Source organism: Polistes fuscatus, unplaced genomic scaffold (genome assembly GCF_010416935.1).
Source record: "Polistes fuscatus isolate 324 unplaced genomic scaffold, CU_Pfus_HIC Scaffold2, whole genome shotgun sequence".
Classification (NCBI taxonomy): Eukaryota; Metazoa; Arthropoda; class Insecta; order Hymenoptera; family Vespidae; genus Polistes; species Polistes fuscatus.
This window is the reverse complement of record NW_025113096.1, coordinates 9,335,250-9,348,443: the sequence shown is the minus strand read 5'-3', so window position 1 is coordinate 9,348,443 and position 13,194 is coordinate 9,335,250. Positions and strand designations below refer to the sequence as shown.

The window sequence follows — 13,194 nt, the reverse complement described above, 5'->3', positions numbered from 1 at the left end:
CTGCTACGAAAACAAAAGGTACTCTCTTTTTCGAAGAGTCAATAATAGACGATACATAGACGATTACCACAAAAGTGACGACATTAAAGATAGCGGGAAAGGGCGTGGAGGGGGAAGAAGCACATGGTATCACAAGAAATATTGTCAAAACGTAAAAAATCGTCTTTCGGAGAGTATAGCCAAAATAGAGGGATGATGAAAGAAGGAATGAGTAAAACGACAAAATTCATGCTTTTATCGAATATTTCTAGAAAAAAATGAAATATCAAAAGGAAGAAGAAATACAAGAGAAAGAAAAATAAAGCAAACAGAAGTAAAGTCGGTTCGGCGGCGTACTCGTGGCGGCCACGCGACATTGCAATGGCGTCCTTTACCTCGATTCATGTTTTTAGTACAACTTTTTTAAAAGGGAAAACATATAAACAAGTTTTTTTGCTGTTTAGAAATGGCAATACGATGAAAAGTTTGATCACGTGTTGAGAAATCGTTTCGAAGAAATGGACTTTATCGTAAAAAGTGGATGGAGGAAAAAATGCCGGCCGGCATTGTGCATCTTCGTTGCGTGCTACTACCGCCACCGTTGCAACGCAGTGCTATCGTCGCTACCGTTGTTTGTCGCCGCCAGAAGCTACCGATGTGTCGACATCGTCATCATTACCATCACCGTTCCCTTATCGTCATTTCGTGTAGCGTAGTACACATGCTTTTATACCGAGGCGCGCGCGCGCGTATCACGTATAAAGATATATTAGACTCACAAACACGATATATACGTATGTACACAGAGTATGTATTAACTAATGAATATAAATATACATACAAGTAGAATATACGACATATATAAGCGTTGCGTGTGAGCAAGCGTGCGCGCGCGCGTATGCGTGCAAAGAGAGAGAGAACGATAAACGAAGATAGGCGCGCAAGAGATCACGAAACGTAAGAAAGCTTGGCGGGCGACGACGATGAAAAAGAAAGAGAAAGAAAAAAAGAGAAAGAGAGAGAAAGAGATAGATAAATAGATAGGCAGAACGGGGAGAGGAGATAAAATAAGCGAAGAGTGAGAGGCTACGCTTCGCGTACGCGCACGTAAAGCTTGTGAACGCAGAGAGGGAGAAAAACGGACGCAGGAGCGGGAGAATAAGGCGGCACGCGCGCACGACCCTCGACTATATCTGCGATATGCATGCACGTAAGGATTCGTAGGCAAAAAGAATATAATAAGGAAGGTGTTTAGCTTGCTTCTTTCCTCCCTCGCTCGCTTCTTGCACGCAAAAGAGAATGGAAAGATGAGATAGATTCATGGATGCATGTAAGCATGCACAAATTGATGCATATATAGATGGATGAATGGATGGATGGACGTAAGAGCATTGTCGCGATGACGCGCCAGAGAATTCCGAAGGACCATTACAGGTGTTCGTAGAGTTTTCCATAAGATATCGCGAGATTGATGGCAGAGAAATAAATTGAGAACTCTTAGTCAGGTGGAATAATACGAGAAAGAAAGAGAAAAAAGTAAGAATAAAAAAATGAGACACTTACCTCGGCCGGCCTCTTGATTCCCTTGATCTCACACTTCGCGTCGGCAGAAGCTTTGTCGTTTTCTGCCACTTTCTCTACGGCGACTTCGTTGTTTTCCTTGGTACTCATGATGAATTCTTTTATATTTGATTCGCCTTCACTTGGAATCCTGAGATGCTTCTAGATGCCTGCGTGTCCGCTTGCGGAATGATGAGAAAAAAAAAGGATAGATAGTACGTAACGCGTTGAACGAAACTCTCAGTCCTCACGCGTCGTCAATTTCCACTGAAATGCCCGAGAGAGCAGCGTCGTCAGGCGAAGTATGGGGATAGGGGAAGGGAAGACCACGACCTGGTGGCGGCGGGGAAGAGCGAGCGAGAGAATGATGAGAGGAACAGAGCAAGAGAGTGGGAGAGTGGGGGAGAGAGAGAGAGAGATAGGAGACAGAAAGGAAAAGAGAGAAAAGCAAGTGCGAGCGGTAAAAAGAGGGGGAAGAGGCAGGTTTGAGACAGAGCCGAACCAGTCAGAAGTTAAAGAGAACCGTGTACTAAGGATCGTGGTGGCGCGAATAGCGCGAAGCGGACTACTACTCGGTCTCTATTCGCTCTAGTACATCCAACCTGGCTTTGTTCAAAAATGAAGATGGCGCGGCTTTGAAACTCGATAAATACCTGATTGGTCGAAATCGTTATACTATATGGAATCCTATCACTGCGTCCTTTTGGGAAAATTCTAAAAGCAGATAATATTTTAAGAATTCTGCAAATCATATTACAAGCAACGTGTTCGTCCTGTCTATAAAAGAAATAAAATATCGCATAGGACGAGGGGTTCGAGAGTTCACAGCCCGCATTGAACGTCTGCTTCGAGGCTTTATCACTCGATTCAAATAAGCTTTGGCGCTGCGATCCGTACGCGGCGATTTTGGACACCCTGTTCTTCCTTAAAATCGATAAATATTCCCCTGTTTGAAAGGAAGCGTCTCGAATTATTAAAAAAAACAAATAATCATAATGATTAAATGAAAAAGATATTTGTCTAATTTACTAATAATAAGCACGTATCGAAGCGAATGCGATGGTGCACTTTCGAGAACGCGCTCTCGATTATTCTATAGATAGATGGTTTTGTAGAGAGGGATAGAGAGTAGGAAAGAGATAGCGTGACTTTCGAGTTACGCAGACGCACACCTGCCATCTTAAAATTTGAGGTTGGAAAAGATGCGTTCCAATCTTCTTGTAAAGCAAAATATTTTTCTTCATTTATGATTGATCTAAATATGTAAATCATAATAATTGCAAGTTTTCAACATTCGATCTCTCATGAAACAAATCGATGGATCGAATCTTCTTTTAAATAAATAAATAAATTGACGAAACTATATTAATTACTTGTTTTGAAAAAAATCCGAAAGCTGACTTTAATATAAGAACATAATTATTGACTTTACGAAGTTGCGTGAATTGTTCTAAATTTGCAATAAGCCCACGCATCTATCGATCGTATTATATAATCGTAAAAAAACATAACATATCTATTTCTGTATAGTTATTTTTCTTTTTTACTGAAAAAAATTTCTTACATTCCTTATGACGTATACTTAATATAAAGTTGATTTTATCGATTAAGTGTCGTATTTGAATGTACATCGTTAAGGTTATTTTCGTATTATATATTTATAAAATATTCAACCTTTAATTTATTTATAATAGTTTCACAGGAAATAACATGATTTTGTTATTCTAGACATGTTATAAACATAATAGAAACAAACTGAAAAGAGACAAATTTTTACATGATTGTATGCAATGTGAGCATCTGCGCATGCGTAAATATCATTCCAACTTCACTTCCGCTTAGCACTTTCTTCTTTTTCACATTAAACTTCAAGATGGTAGGTCGAGTTTGTATTTTGTGCTATTTTCAAAATCCATTATTAAATCAATAATCTTTTATATATATTATTGAAAGAAATTAATGTGACTAAAGAGATAATATTTATTAAAATATTTTAATAATCGTTTTATATTTTATCGTGAAATTAACACGTTGTTGTCTTTGATGAACATAACCTCTAAAAGAGCCAAATATTCAGACCCTTATTTATTTTTTATATTCAAATTACAGTGAACAGTAAATAAAATTTTGAAAATAACATCAGTGACAAATTTTTTAGACGATTGGTTCTAATTATCCTTAATTTATATATTACAAAAATGCATATTCGATGACTAATAAATTTATCTGACTGTGAAACTGAAAATGGATGTGTGATTGTTTAAGTGATTTATTTTATTTATAGGTTAATGTTCCGAAGCAAAGACGTACCTTCTGCAAGAAATGCAAGGTACATAAGCCACATAAGGTAACACAATATAAAAAAAGCAAGGAGAGGCATGCGTCTCAAGGTAGAAGACGTTATGACCGTAAACAACAAGGTTTTGGTGGTCAAACGAAACCTATATTCAGAAAGAAGGTACACACATTTATATATAAATTAATTTATTATTATTATTAGAATTTATAAGATTATTATTATATATACTTAGTGAAATTTACTTCAAATATTTTAAGTATACAAAGAAAGTGTTGAAATTCCTCTTAAAAGATGCAAACACTTCGAATTAGGTGGTGACAAGAAACGAAAGGTAAATACATAACAATCTTTGTATACCAGAGTTCTTTTCCTAAGTGGTACTAATCTTTATTATATTATTATTTTCAGGGACAAATGATTCAGTTCTAAAAGATTTATTTCATGTTACCTTATGTATATTTAATATGAAATAAAAATAAATTTACTGAGTTTCTCTATTTGTATATTTGTTTATTTGTTTATTTTGTAAATAGTATTTTTTTACTCCTATATAAAAGAAATGTTAATATTGGTATTTTAATATAACATTTAATAAGCTAGTTAATCTTGACTCGTAGTTGTATCTTGCACATTCTCTTTGAGCCTAGAAGATGTCTGCTGAGGCTCGCTGTTGTGGTTAAAAGATAAAAATGCTATTACTATACATACAAAATGCAGAATAAAAAGTAAGTTAATTTAATATTCTCTATAAAAGTTAATATATAAAATGACATAGCAAATGTATTGCAAATCTATTACAAATATATTACAAATATATTTAGGAGAAGTAAAATTTATGTTACGGATAGAATCATACATTAGTTCAAGCAATAAAATAAAGTAAAGACTCATTATAATTATTAATAGAAGTGTGTAAAGACTTACTCCAAAATGCTTGGGTCCAAGCCTTCGCGCTGTGCTCGTAATTTGACTTCTTCTTTTTGCGCACCCAAATGAATCAATTTAAAATATCTATCATAGCGAGGATCTCTTTCAACTTTCTGTGGAGGAGATTCATCGCCAATAGATTTATTTTCTTCTATGTTATCTGGTTCGTCTATTTTTGAAACTTTTACGTTCTCAGATTTAATTTCATTATTTTCTTTGACGTTATCAGTTTCAACTTTTGTGTTTGGTTGCAAATCTGGTATCGACGATAACTAACACAAAAGACACATAATAATTAATAAAAGTCCAAAATTATTTGAATTTTTTTAAATACATACCCTGGATTCAAGAATAGCTAGAGATGCTTCAACTTTTTGAAGTTTATTTTCAAATTCAAATAATTTTTCTTCACATGATAGTGCAAATTTGTTAAGAAAAGTTACGGTATGTATAATAAAATGATTAATAAAAGAGATTGTTCTTTTTTGATTTATCGGTGGAACCTTTATATAAAATAAAATATATGTAATATTTTTACTTAATCATTTGAAAGAAACAAAAGTAAAGATAATATTGATTTCAAGTTATACGTTACATGCTAAGGTAAATGAACATTTAAATATTTCCACCTTTGTATAATCGATAGTAGGCTCGATAATAGGCATTTTATAATCATTCATCCTGTATGTATATAAATATTATTTTCACATTAATTTTTTGGAAGCAGCAAGTGTCAAATTGAGAATCATATTTCCATAGATTATTGCAATTACTGGTTGGTTATCATCATCCGTTTTTTTGAATTTATGGCGACATCTGTTAATAAATTTCAGCACTTACGGCTACACGTAGATATTCTCTTTAAGTAAATAAAATTCTATATATATGTTTTCAAATTATACATAATATATAAAAGAAAATAATATTTATTAAGAAATATTATTAAAAAATCTCAACAATCGCTTTTAAAAGAAAATAATAATTTAATAAATGTTTAGAAATGTATATATATATTTTTTTTTATTTAATAATATAAAATATTAAAAGGTAATTACAGAAGTAAATTGATAGTTGGAAAATAAACTTCCATTCTATCAAGAATAGTAAATATACCTACCATTTACATGGTTAAATTGATATGTATATTTTTAAATGAAAGAATTTATAATTTCTATTAGAATATATGTATATCAATCAAAATGTAACATAATTTTGTACATATATAAATATATAAAAATTTCAAGTAATTAACAGAGTATCACTTATTTGAGAAAAATGGAAGAAATAATATATACATTTATATGTAATAATAATCATTTATTCATGTAGTGCGTATTAAACTTAACACAGTTGTTGTTCTATTTTTTCTTCATTTCATTGATCAAACACAATAACTCTTCACGTTTAGACTTAACGTAGAACTCGACAGTGTTTAATTCACAATCTTTTATTGTATCCTTTTGTAAAATATGATGAGAAATTATATCAATGAAACATAAGACATATAAACCGCAATCATATCCATTAGTTTGTTGAGGACAATCCTTTTCAATAAATTTGATATCATTCTTACAATTAAAATAGAACATGAGATTATTGGTAAAAGTTGATGCTATTGGTCCATTGGTATCTTGAAAAGAATCCAAATGAAAATAAGTATCTTCTGGTTTAGAATATACCAATAAGCTCCAATGCGATCCACCAGCAACATCTTTTCGATTCATATTATTTAATGGGAAAAAGATAAACTTCTTAGTACGAGCATTAATGGGTTCTAAAAATATATCGTACTGTGATGGATCTGTCATTTTCAATAACTGAGTTAATTCTGGACTAATATAGAGTATTTCATTTTTATTAGGAACATTTAGATGATCATGTAAGTACTCGAGATAAAATCCAATAATATTATCATTGAGCCAATATTGTCCTCTCAGTAAATCTACATCTGAATTACGAAGTAGAGAATCTTGATAGCTCAATACTATCTCGTTTGGATTTTTATTTGCCATATTATAAATAATAGCTCAATTTAATTCATTGTCACTGATCACATTTGTAAACAGGATATCCTTTAAGGTTATACTATTATTACTATTATTATTATTATTATTATTATTATTATTATTATTATTATTATTATTATTATTATTATTATTATTTGAGAAATAATGTATAACAATATTCTTGTAATATTTATTAATAATTTATTACTTTATTTGTAAGATGTTCCTTTCAGTTTTATTATACGTTTAACTTACTTACTGAATTCAAGAAATTTAATCATTACCGACGATCGACAACGGTAAGGTAGTATAAATTAGGAAAGTATTCGATTTATTTAATAAGTATTTATAATAACGATAATTTTAAAATGTTTGTAGAAGTACGATCAAATTTGAATATTTTTCATGAATTCTTTTTATTATCGAAGCAATAAAACGAATATTATCTTTTTGCGAAATAATGTAGTTCCCAACCTTATCTTTTGAAGTTAAACCATTTTTCAGGACATCTTTCTAACCATGCGCGAATCAAAATTTTATCAAAATAATTTAAAATTTTTTTAAGTGGACATGTTTCCGTAAACTTTAAGTTGAGAAACACTGCTCCAAGAATGTAAACAGTTAAGTTTATAGTCATATGCTTTGATTTAACATAAAAAAATAAGAAAAAATCCAAACAAACATCTTTTTACTGAACGATACATGTTATGTAGATGTAGAATATTAAAAAGTTAATAAGGTTTATTCAAATATGGCGATAACTGCATTGAAATTTACGTGCAAATTAGCTTCTCCTGGAAGTATTAATTATATTGTCAACGACTTAGAACAGTCATGCTCCACTAAATAGCAGTTAGATGGTAAAGAATCATTACTATGAAATTGACTCTTCTGAATGTACCATTTGATAACTTTGATATCTGACTAACGGCATTTTCTTCTGAATAATAATTAATTATTCTCTTAAAAATAATAAAAACTCATTATATAAAAAATATAAAAGTTGTGATCGTATAAATATATTAATCGAAATGAACGAAAAATTAGAAAGATTTTTAAAGGAATAATTTTAAATGATGATCTAAGTTTTATTTTTTAATGCCGAAAAAAGAATGTCAGTTTGATTTCTTTCATTTTCTAGGAAGTTCTCGAAGATCATCGCGTTCAAAGGTAGATTGACAGAGAAAGAAGAGAGAGAGGAGAAAAGAAATAAGAAATCGATGAGAGGGGATGTCACAGCCCGAGGCGTTGTGAGGGTTTATTTAGCTTGGGTCTGTTAAGGCCCCCCTTTTGTACAAAAGCGAGGAATTCAGTGAAAGAGGTAGCAGTGACAGTAGTGTAGATTGACAGAGAAAGAAAGAGAGAGAGGAGAAAAGAAATAAGAAATCGATGAGAGGGGATGTCACAGCCCGAGGCGTTGTGAGGGTTTATTTAGCTTGGGTCTGTTAAGGCCCCCCTTTTGTACAAAAGCGAGGAAATTCAGTGAAAGAGGTAGCAGTGACAGTAGTTTCGGGGTTAGTAGAACACACGGGACGTCTCGTTGTAAGACTTAAGTTGCCTTTACGAGCAAACTACGTTGTCTTTTTCTAACTCCATAAACACATTGCAGGTACAGTGGCGTAGTCCGTTGGTCAGTTACCTTAAGAAATTCACAAAAAATGTTTATTGCCTTTATAGTCTTTTTTGGAGGTAATTAAATTTTACGTGCAAGTCGTAGGATGCTTATAAACAGTTTCATATGGTAAAGACTTGGGTATATTTATTGCAGATGTTTTTGGAATAGGAAAGTTCATATTTCATTTTTATAATAGAGAAAAAAGGAAGTGAAAGTAGAGAAAAAATTAATTTAGAAGATTGAAGATCTGAATAAGAGATGTCAAGTTTGTTGTATATCTAAGTCCTATCGTATTTCATGCTACGTCACTGTTAGGCCCCCGTGACACACATCAATGGTAGCGAAACTAACGGTACAAGCGACGATGACCTACTCCTCGTCTTGCTTGCTTCGACTCTCCTCTCTTTCTTCTTCTTCTTCTTCTTCTTCTCCAGATTTCTCTCTCTCTCTCTCTTTTACCTGGAGGATTCACGAGTACAGAAGACTCAATCCTCGTCCTCGAGAGGGGCGATTTTTTTCCAAGCGAACGTTTACGTTGCATGGGCGGCGGGTGACCAGAGAACGAGGAGGAAACTCGAGGAAGGCGAAGAGAGAGGCCAGTAATAAAAGCATTCTCTTCGCACGCGGAGGTGCTGTCATGTAGCCACGAGCCCCTACCCTTCGCGAGTAATCCGCGCGAATACTTTTCAAGCTACTTCTCCTTCTTTAAGACACCTTCCTATTTTCCTTTTATTGTTAAAGTGCTAATAAACTGTCATCATTGGAATCGATTGTCAGCAGTGGACCTAAGTCGCGGTACCGCGACGTCGATTGTCTCAGGTCCTCGTTTAAAACAAACCAATCAAGAAAAAAAAGCAAAAAATAAAATTAATAAATAAAACGTCCAACGACGTGTCCTAAACTTCGCGAGTTATGAAATTAATCGCGTTTCTTCTCCTTCAGGTGAGTTCATTAACATGAGTCTACAAGTTTAACAAGATCCAATCGTTTTATTTCATTTATTTATTTATTTTTCTTTAATTTCTTCTTTTTCATATCATATTCCTACAATTTTTATTGTTATTTTTTTCTTTCAAGATATTACTTTAACTGTAATGTATCAACTTCCGCTCTATTATCTTTAACTCGTCTTATGAAAACCGGTCGGTCAATCTTCATCGATCGATCTCTTGATCGAGTCGAGATTTCGGACTTGATTCGCGATGCCGCTTGCCTGCACGTGGTAACGACAACACGAAGCCATCAGTATTAACGGGATCGTGTTAAATAGTCAACGATATGTTAATCTGATCAAAGACCAACAGTTCATTGCTATTGGTCGTTTATTTATATATTAAATATGTTACCGGTTACAAAATCCTGACGCAACCCTGAAAAAATTCTGATAAAACTTTCCAAATAACCCAGACGCAACCCTTAAAAAAATTTTGACTAAACCTGAGGGCAGAAATGTTCTTCCTAGTATAGAAAAAGATACGAATTCAATTATTAATAATTAAAGAGATATATACTGCTTTCTTTTACTATAAGATTCAGCGTTGTACTCTAAATACACCCAACTGAAGTACATTTTAAAGATTAACTGAAACTTGTTAATGATATTGTGAACAAATGTTTACATTCTTATCATTTGTTTTACTTACATGAATTTAACAACACTTGCCTTTGAAACATAGCCAATTGAAGCATATATTCTAGATTCACCAAAACTCTCTGGGTATTTTATAGATTGACCGAGTAATGAATGAAAACATCCTTAAAATATAAATTGCTTAATCTTAGTGGACATTTTATAAAATGCCTCGGGCAATTTATACAGTGCCCAGATTCCGTACATAGACCGTAACAGATACATTACATACACACATGCACAAACACATACGACGTAATTATAGGTGATCAGAGTGCAGCTAGTGAGATGTCAAGGAAATGGTGGTGGTGGTCCAAGTACTTTCGGATACGATGCATCATCAGCATGCAGCAAACCATATTCGCGTGCCGGACGCACGAGACTCGTTAATCTTCCATGTGACTTTCGCCGGCAGAGTTGGTGCACAGTCGCTGGTAGCTCCTATCCCTGGTATTTCATTTTCTTCATCTTTCTATTATATTCCCAATATGTGTATTTCAAAAATAATGGAACTAGCTTTTGATATATCATATGTTTTCTTTTCGTTGACCAAATTAAATTATTGAAAGTCTATTGACGTAGATAGGTCGAAGAAAGTGCTTCGCAAGCGTACGCGAAAATAGATTTCTCATCTATTGAATTAGATATTAGCCGGCAGACGATTTGATTACGTGATTCTATTATGCTTTCGTTCAACGTATCCATTGATTATTAGAATACACGCATACAAATGTTAATAATTCGTCTATAGGTTCATTCGATTTTTTCGATCGTAGGCATGCCGTGCGTCGTTTCGTACAGGAGAATCAAGGCTTAATGAGACGTATGTATGGCGATGAAAAACATATAAACGTTTTGAAAGCAGAATTTGAGAAGAATGACATAGAATTAAAGTATGATGATTACTATCATCATTTCTCCGATGACTCCAGGTGAATATCATGATATAAAATGTCCAACAAATTGACTGAGTTACTTCTTGGTATATTTATCTTGTTGATAAATCATAGGGGATATCAATACGAGGACGAGTTCGATTCGATAGAAGACGAAGAGAGGATTCTAAGAGTCGATGACGAAGAATATGGGGGTCGTGGTTTCACTAGTAGGTCTTTCAACGATCCTACCACCAAGAGATTTGGTAAATTTCCTAAATTGAATGAATATACCAGATTGAGAGCGACCGAGAGTTCCTCCACTAGTACTACAACGATGGCAACTTCTTCAGCGACTAGTACAACAACGTCATCGACTACGATAGCGTCTTCCAAGGCATCTTCAACCACAACGGTAGCTTCGACTATGGTTGCCTCAACAACAGTTTCATCAGCAAGCATTGATGTTACTACAAAAGAGATCGACAGTATTCAATCCTCGTCTACAACGACACCTAAAAGAGTAGAAAACGAAGTCGAAGAGAAGAACGAAACAGTTGCACACACGCAGATTGTTCGCGAGCAAAATTTAAGCATCAATGAAATATCTGGACAAGTTGATAGAATAGACGAGAAGGTTGATGAAAAAGTTGAGGACAAGTTGGAAGAGCCAACGGAACAAACGGAAGTACCAGAATTGAATATCGAGGATGATTCGAATGTCGACAGTTTGGATGCACCTACTTTGTCAACGGTTTTTACTGAAGATTCCTTCGACGTAGGTAAAGAAACAACTATTCACGAGACCTTCGTTAATGACGATCAACAGCAATTCAGACCGCGTCCAGAATATAGGCCGTCGACGAGGCCAGCAACGGTTAATATGGAAGGTCAGCTTTATCAGGACGTTGCTGGAAAGGATCAACAACAGGAACAACCTGTTCTCAAACTCCGTGGAGTGTGAGTATCCGCAAGAACGTTAACTCGTCAAATAATTTTAACTTTAGTGTGATACGTTTATTTTTGCGATATAGAAACGCTTGTCCTGTTAAGGAAGAAGTAGTAGCACCTTTTTGGGCCAACAACACCAGAGGCGAGGTACTTGCTCTGCTCAATCTTTATCCTTTCGAACAATATGTTCATTGGGAGAAGTGCACGTAAGTAACACAATGATGCCAAACATTATTTTATTTTCTCATTTATAGTTATTTCTAAATTTGGAAAAGAAATATTTGTATTTAATAAGTCTCTTTTTGAACTTCTTTTACGGCAGACACGAAAACAAACAGATGTACTGCAGAGATGGATGCAGATGCGAACAACAATACAGACTTCATAGACTCTTAGCTTACGATCCCAATAACGAGTGTCGTGGCATATTTAGCGACTGGTTCAAGTTTCCAAGTTGCTGTGTTTGTCGCTGTTACGACTTGCCACTCGAATTTCGGGTTACATCTCGATCGCCTCGTACCCAAAAACAAAGGCTGAGAGTCTTGCCACCTCGTTCGAAATTTTCCTAATATTAAATGATAGAAAATATACAGAGTGAGTCACGAACATAAGTACACAGTGAGGTCTAGATACTACAAATTGTTTAGCTTCAATACAGATTATCACAACTAATAAAACGTACAAGACTGTCGCAATAAGAAAGATAAGAACAAGTGAAGCAGTTTGTTTTGTAAGTTTACATGATGCTGCACATTGTATATATACTAAGTTATTATTAATAACACACAAATCTATATATATACACCAATAAAATTTTCGTATACACGTTCTTGTATAAAAATTTAGATTTATTCGCGTACGTGTGAGTAACGAAGATATTTGATTTATTTATACTTAATAGGATAATTTGATAAACAAAATTTATATTTAATAAGATAATGGTTTATTATTAACTAGATTATGATTAATCTTAAACGCAATTTTTTAACCATAGTTAATACCAAAATAAGTACAAGCGTACAGTAGGATTGTTTGACAAGAAATATTAACATGTTAAACGCCACGTGAATTCTTAATATATAATATATAATACCTATATAAATATACGTACCAGATTGTTATTTAAATAATAACAAATGTCTTCTCATATAATATTTGTTATTTAATTAAAAAAAAAGAGAAGTATAAGGCTCGTGAGTAAAATGAATTAATACAGCACATATCTCTCGTTACTTTCATTTATTAATAATCATTTGTGTTTGAACGATTTATATACATTTATAGATACATGCATCACGCGTATTTTCCTTGCACGCGATTTGCCGACTTAATTATCTATGATTATATATAAG

At 33.5% G+C, this 13,194-nt stretch overlaps 4 protein-coding genes and 2 long non-coding RNA genes across 8 annotated transcripts; 4 read left to right on the top strand and 2 right to left on the bottom strand.

The window, feature by feature from the left end:
• Positions 1-1,165: 1,165 nt before the first annotated feature.
• Positions 1,166-4,056, top strand: LOC122517008 (60S ribosomal protein L44). 2 transcript variants are annotated; one of them, XM_043635275.1, is made up of 2 exons: positions 1,166-1,189; positions 3,824-4,056. In XM_043635275.1, exons 1-2 carry the CDS (start codon positions 1,184-1,186, stop codon positions 4,037-4,039), a joined length of 222 nt encoding a protein of 73 aa, XP_043491210.1. In that variant the 5' UTR covers positions 1,166-1,183; the 3' UTR covers positions 4,040-4,056. The 2 variants fall into 2 exon arrangements, with proteins under 2 accessions (XP_043491210.1, XP_043491209.1); XM_043635274.1 differs by lacking the exon at positions 1,166-1,189 and adding an exon at positions 3,293-3,415.
• Positions 4,057-4,415: 359 nt separating this feature from the next.
• On the bottom strand, positions 4,416-5,556 carry LOC122517007 (WASH complex subunit 3). Its single transcript, XM_043635273.1, has 4 exons — positions 5,395-5,556; positions 5,104-5,268; positions 4,763-5,037; positions 4,416-4,505 (listed from the first exon to the last, which is right to left on the bottom strand). The coding sequence occupies exons 1-4, from the start codon at positions 5,443-5,445 to the stop codon at positions 4,439-4,441; spliced, it is 558 nt and encodes a 185-aa protein (XP_043491208.1). The 5' UTR covers positions 5,446-5,556; the 3' UTR covers positions 4,416-4,438.
• Positions 5,557-6,065: 509 nt separating this feature from the next.
• Positions 6,066-7,138, bottom strand: LOC122517005 (sentrin-specific protease 8-like). The gene is made up of 2 exons (XM_043635272.1): positions 7,031-7,138; positions 6,066-6,837 (listed from the first exon to the last, which is right to left on the bottom strand). Exon 2 carries the CDS (start codon positions 6,775-6,777, stop codon positions 6,124-6,126), a length of 654 nt encoding a protein of 217 aa, XP_043491207.1. The 5' UTR covers positions 6,778-6,837; positions 7,031-7,138; the 3' UTR covers positions 6,066-6,123.
• Positions 7,139-7,211: 73 nt separating this feature from the next.
• Positions 7,212-7,972, top strand: LOC122517006. Its single transcript, XR_006303714.1, has 2 exons — positions 7,212-7,631; positions 7,913-7,972. It is a non-coding gene; the product is annotated as an uncharacterized LOC122517006 (long non-coding RNA).
• A 151-nt stretch (positions 7,973-8,123) lies between these two features.
• LOC122517004 lies at positions 8,124-8,667 on the top strand. Its single transcript, XR_006303713.1, has 2 exons — positions 8,124-8,285; positions 8,381-8,667. It is a non-coding gene; the product is annotated as an uncharacterized LOC122517004 (long non-coding RNA).
• A 320-nt stretch (positions 8,668-8,987) lies between these two features.
• Positions 8,988-12,837, top strand: LOC122517003 (protein spaetzle 4). Of its 2 annotated transcripts, none has more exons than XM_043635271.1 (7): positions 8,988-9,328; positions 10,282-10,466; positions 10,793-10,948; positions 11,027-11,157; positions 11,245-11,851; positions 11,926-12,048; positions 12,165-12,837. In XM_043635271.1, exons 1-7 carry the CDS (start codon positions 9,299-9,301, stop codon positions 12,409-12,411), a joined length of 1,479 nt encoding a protein of 492 aa, XP_043491206.1. In that variant the 5' UTR covers positions 8,988-9,298; the 3' UTR covers positions 12,412-12,837. The 2 variants fall into 2 exon arrangements, with proteins under 2 accessions (XP_043491206.1, XP_043491204.1); XM_043635269.1 differs by having other exon boundaries at positions 8,997-9,052; positions 9,128-9,328; positions 11,027-11,851.
• Positions 12,838-13,194: the final 357 nt, after the last annotated feature.